The sequence below is a fragment of the Ailuropoda melanoleuca genome, chromosome 6 (assembly GCF_002007445.2).
Source record: "Ailuropoda melanoleuca isolate Jingjing chromosome 6, ASM200744v2, whole genome shotgun sequence".
NCBI lineage: Eukaryota > Metazoa > Chordata > Mammalia > Carnivora > Ursidae > Ailuropoda > Ailuropoda melanoleuca.
This window is the reverse complement of record NC_048223.1, coordinates 36,602,138-36,608,137: the sequence shown is the minus strand read 5'-3', so window position 1 is coordinate 36,608,137 and position 6,000 is coordinate 36,602,138. Positions and strand designations below refer to the sequence as shown.

The 6,000-nt window shown below is 42.5% G+C and overlaps 1 protein-coding gene across 3 annotated transcripts in view; it reads right to left on the bottom strand.

Moving 5' to 3' along the window:
• The window catches only part of SCN10A (sodium voltage-gated channel alpha subunit 10), a 102,284-nt gene that overhangs the window by 59,802 nt on the left and 36,482 nt on the right, over window positions 1-6,000 (bottom strand). For 2 of the 3 annotated variants that reach the window (XM_034661768.1, XM_034661769.1), the window contains exon 11: window positions 1,625-1,918. The exons of the other annotated variant lie outside the window; for it this stretch is intronic. In XM_034661768.1, coding sequence (XP_034517659.1) covers window positions 1,625-1,918 — 294 coding nt within the window. The remainder of the gene's footprint in view (window positions 1-1,624; window positions 1,919-6,000) is intronic. 3 annotated transcript variants of the gene reach the window in all.

The following is a 6,000-nucleotide window of genomic DNA, read 5'->3' as shown; positions in this document are numbered from 1 at the left end:
GGCTGTGCCACCCAGGTGCCCCAATAAATAAAATCTTTAAAAAAAAAAAAGAAAGTTTTCAACCATGAGGACTCAACAAGAGATGCTAGTAGCTATTGTTATTTGTCAGACATGTGTGTACCAATGCAGGCACTTTATGATTCTATTTAACCCTTCAGCTACTTAGAAACCTTTTTAATGGGAGACTTGGGGGCTTGAAGAATTTAAGGGACTTGTTATGGGTGACTTGATTGGTAAGTGGCACACCTGTGATTGAAACCCACATCCATGTGACACAGAAGGGTTTAAAGAGTTAATCTTGCACTAGTCAAGTAATTTAACTAAAATGAATGAAAGTCAGACTATCTAGGAGAGGTAATTTAGGGAGAAATTCTTGAGTGAGGTATTTTCTAGAGTGTTAAAGCACCTCTCTGTGTTGGTGATTCTCCTTTGGCTCCTGGAGACCCACTCTCCACCTTCTCTCCCTGTTCTGTGCCTGGGAAGGATGGTCTATACAAGCAACATCACCCTCACCCTTCCGTCTGGTCAGGCTTGGCCAATGGGAAGCACAGATAGAAGATCAGAGTCTGGAAGGAGAGAGGAGTAGGATGCCACCTGGCTTCTTCCCTTCTGGGTAGTGGCTGTGATCTTCCACCTGGTTCACAGGTTCTGTTGGGCCACCCAGCTCTTGCTGGGTTCTGGTTCTGGTCCTTCCTCTCACCTTTTGAGGCTAAGCATGTAACAGCACCCCACTATTGCTCTTCTCTAGGTGCTTCCTGTCCCTCCTTAATTCAGAGCCCAGTGCACACCTCTGTAAATACTTTAATAAACTCTCCCCACTTGTGCATTGGAGTGGTTCATCTGTTTCTTGGTGGGATCTCATGGCATCCAGTCAGAGATGGAGCTAAGATAACCCTGTAGGACTTATGCAAGTCAGTAGAGCCATATCATTGTCAGTTTACAAGTCTATTTGTAAACTGCTCTGTGTCCCTTGCTAGACAGAGAGGGCAAATGAAAAACACTAGAAGCATCATTACTGAAACTAAAGGGAGAGCTCAAATTAAATCACAGCTCTCAATCTAATAAGGAGTCCCTGGTTTGCTGTTGCACTCTGCCATTATTCTATTACGAGTGCTTGCCAGTTAGTTGCTGCTGCCTAATTTGTACGTTTTGGCAAGTTATTGCTTCTCTGACTAAAGCAAGGGATACTTTGCTTCTGCTAATATCTGTCCAGGGCACCTCCCAGAATTTCATGGGATCCCATGTGCTAAGCCCAGCATATTTTGCACAGAGCTACAGGCAGAAAGAGAACTTTCCATTTTTCTCATATTCATCCAGGGAACAAGCAGGCCTATCTCTAAAGCAGTGATAGTGAGTGGGGACAGAAGAACACTGGGGGAAAAAAATGGGATCAACTGGAAAATAATTTGTATGTATGTACTGCAGAGTAAACCAGAGAACCTGTTTGACCTCAGGTAAAACCAATCCCTCTCTCTGGCTCTCACCTGCCCTGTCTCTAAAATGAGGGTAGCTGGGAAATATTGGACAGAGTGTTGCCTAAAGGACCCTTCCATGGGTGACACTCAGGATTTCTTGGCCTCTGCCTGAAGGGCAGCCCAAGAGTCTGGAGCATTGACAAACTTACCGAGACTTCGATGCCCCCAGGGGCAAGCTCACCAGTGGACAATGTAGAGTGTCCGTCTTCTCCATGTCCTGGGCCAGGGTTGGAGGGTTGAGGCAGTGGACTCCTAAGGAGGGGGCCTTGCTGGCCAGCACCCCCACCCAGCAGCAGGGAGCCCCGATGGCTCTCACGGTCTCCAGGAAAGACTCCATCATCTGTGACCCCATCAGGGAATGAGGTATCCAGGCAAGGGGCACGGAAATGGAACACACTGCCATGGCTAGGCCTGCGTCTCCCAGAGGTGAGGCCTAGGAAAGACTGGGCATTGCCCCAAAGGAGCAAGAAAGACAGACTGGAAGCTGAGCTTGGAGGCATATCTGGACCTCAACACTTCCTCCACCCACTCCCATTTCCCTGCCCTTATTCTCATGAACTTCCAGAAGAAAATTAAAGACATAGATCTAACGGGTATTCTAGGTAAACAAGGGAAGAGAACGGGGGAGAAGAATATTTTTGACATAGCCTGGGAAAAGGCCAGGAGAGATGAGAGATTATAAGGTGCTTAAGATCAGCAAATAGGTCATGAGGACCAAGAATGCCAGAAGACAACCCTGTCACCCGGAAGGATCAGCTCTTTACCAGCATTTTCCCATAGGGCTGGACACAGCTGTCTTAAATTCCCTGCTCCACATGTAAAGCTGAGACCTAAGTAGACTATTATACACACCAATACTGAACAAGCCTGGTAAATGGTTGTTGAATGAACAAGTGCCCTTTATTGTCTGAAAATTAGGTTCTGCAATTCATTAGATCCAGCCTACATAAACATGAGAGTTTGTGTTACAAAAGAGGAGACAAGAACTTTGAAATGTAATGAGCTTCCAGGATCCCTTGAGGCAAACTTTGAAGAGTCAACAATGGGGAGATTGAAGGGAGAGTTAGAGCCTAATTTCCTGGAAGAATAATGCCATTCCTCCAAATCAATAAACATTTCCCATCAAAATCCCCCGCTGAGGGAACTATGAGGCTTATAGTTGCCAGAGGAAAGGAGCTAATTCATAGGCCTAGAGCCCCTGGAGCCTGGGTTGGCTACTACCCACGACCACCATGGGAGTTTGACCACAAGTTACCAGTTCTGTCCTAGGCCATATGAAGTATTTCTGAAGATCTATACACTGACTTCCCAGCAACTCTGATCATACTGCTGAATGTTTCCCCTTTCCTTAATTCCTTCTATTAACTAAACTACTAAAGTTGGGACATCTTGTCTGTTGGAGTCCTCCTTACTTACCCTCCTATCCCACAGAACTGAAGTTTCCTTTCTGTATTATTTGGAGCCCAATCCTGTCCAGCAACTATCATTGCAATCTCAGTATTATAAAGAGGGCACTCTTTACCTAGAATATATGTCCAAGGGTTATGGAACTCATAAAAAATCCACAAATCCTTCCCACTTTTGAAATAAAAGAGCAGATCTGGCAAATCTTTATTAAAAATGGGATGACTCCACCCCCAAATTACTAGAACTCATAGAACAATTCAGTAATGTGGCAGGATACAAAATCAATGCTCAGAAACCAGTTGCATTTCTATACAGGAACAATGAGACTGAAGGAAGAGAAATTAAGGAATTGATTCTATTTACAATAGCACCAAAAATCATAGGTTATCTCAGAATTAACTTAACCAGAGAGGTAAAGGATCTATATTCTAGAAACTACAGAACACTGATGAAAGACACTGAAGAAGACACAAAAAGCTGGAAAAACATTCCATGCTCATGGATCAGAAGGATAAGCATAGTTAAAATGTCTATGCTACCCAGAGCAATCTACACTTTCAACGCCATCCCAATCAAAATACCAATAAGATTTTTCAAAGAGCTGGAACAAACAATCCTGAAGTTTGTGTGGAACCAGAAAAGACCCCGAATAGCCAAGGAAATGTTGAAAAAGGAAAACAAAGCTGGGGGCATCACGTTGCCAGATTTCAAACTGTACTACAAAGCTGTGGTCACCAAGATAGCATGGTACTGGCACAAAAACAGACACATACCAATGGAACAGAATAAAGACTCCAGAAATGGACCCTCAGCTCTATGGTCAACTAATCTTTGACAAAGCAGGAAAAAACATCCAGTGGAAAAAAGACAGTCTCTTCAACAAATGGTGCTGGGAAAATTGGACAGCTATATGCAAAAGGATGAAACTTGACCACTCTCTCACATCATACACAAAGATAAACTCCAAATGGATAAAAGACCTTGATGTGAGACAGGAATCCATCAAAATCCTAGAGGAGAACATAGGCTGTAACCTCTTTGACATTGGCCACAGTCATGACACATCTCCAAAGGCAATAGAAACAAAAGAAAAAATGAACTTGTGGGACTTTATCAAGATAACAAGTTTCTGCACAGCAAAGGAAACAGACATCAAAACAAAGTGGCAACCCACAGAATGGGAGAAGATATTTGCAAATGAAACTACAGGTAAAAGACTGGTATCCAAGATCTATAAAGAACTTCTCAAACTCAATACACAAGAAACAAATAATCAAATTAAAAAATGGGCAGAAGATATGAACAGATACTTTTCCAATGAAGACATACAAATGGTTAACAGACACATGAAAAAATGTTCAAAATCATTAGCCATCAGGGAAATTCAAATCAAAATCACATTAAGATACCACCTTACGCCAGTTAGAATGGCAAAAACTGACAAGGCAAGAAACAACAAATATTGGAGAGGATGTGGAGAAAGGGGAGCCCTCTTAAACTGTTGGTGGGAATGCAAGTTGGTACAGCCACTTTGGAAAACATTGGGGAGGTCCCTCAAAAAATTAAAAATAGAGCTAACCTATGACCCAGCAATTGTACTACTGGGTATTTACCCCAAAGATACAGACGTAGTGAAGAGAAGGGCCATATGCACCCCAATGTTCATAGCAGCATTGTCCACAAAGCTAAATTGTGGAAGGAGCCGAGATGCCCTTCAACAAACGAATGGATAAAGAAGATGTGGTCCATATATACGATGGAATATTACTCAGCCATCAAAAAGAATGATTTCTCAACATTTGCAGCAACATGGACGGGACTGGAGAAGATTATGCTAAGCGAAATAAGTCAAGCAGAGAAAGACAATTGTCATATGGTTTCACTCTTTTACGGAACATAAGAAATAGCAGGGAGATTGGTAGGAGAAGGAAGGGAAGAATGAAGGGGGGGTAAACAGAGGGGGAAATGAACCATGAGAGACTATGGACTCTGGGAAACAAACTGAGGGTTTCAGAGGGGAGGGGGGTGGGGGATTGAGATAGGCTGGTTGTGGGTATTAAGGAGGGCACATATTGAATGGAGCACTGGGTATTATATGCAAACAATGAATCATGGAACACTACATCAAAAACTAAGGATGTACTGTATGGTGACTAACATAACATAATAAAAAAATTTTTTGAAAAAGGGATGGCTGAGTTATTTGCATCTGGGTACTAAGCAAACCAATGAAGAAATTAAGAAGATTTTTGGTTCCATATTTGACAGGCAGTGCTTTCCTGGCCACCAGTTAATATTTCAGAATTAAACTATTTGACAAATGGTGGTCAATGACCTCTGAATCTAAGCACTAGACTTGCCTTAAAATGCATCATCCAAGCAGGCCAATTGGTGTCCTGTAGTTTCCCTGAAACCCTTGCTGTGTCTCTCCTAGTTGCTACCCCCCAACCTCTCACTCATGCTGCTGGTTAGAAAGTGGCTTTATATAAAAACTGCTTACAGTCTATTTACTACAGGAACATACCTGGGAAAAGAGGAAGGGAATGCCCTCTTGAATGAATTCCAATCCATTAGTGAGCATTAAAGAAGTATCCAAATAGTGCTTCCCTGCCTTTGCACATACATGGTTTTTTTAGGCCTGAAAAATACTCCTCCTCCCCTCCCCTGCAGTCCTCAATTACTGGAGGAACCCCTACTCACTATTTACTATTCATTTCAATTATCTCCTCTTCCATGAAGCCTTTCCTGATACACTTCTACCCCCATAAGCAAGGGTGCCTCTTCTATCCCCAAAACACAATATATGTTTCCCTAATATAGTATGTAACACATAGCTGTTTTTATATCTGTCTCCTCCACCAAATGAAAGTCCTTGGGAAATGGACCATGTTTTAGTCATCTCTTTACACCACTGCACCTAGTATTGTTGAATTAACAAGACACAGCTCCTCTTTTGTCCATTTGAAGGTAAATCTAGTTGGGGANAGATAGGCTGGTTGTGGGTATTAAGGAGGGCACATATTGAATGGAGCACTGGGTATTATATGCAAACAATGAATCATGGAACACTACATCAAAAACTAAGGATGTACTGTATGGTGACTAACATAACATAATA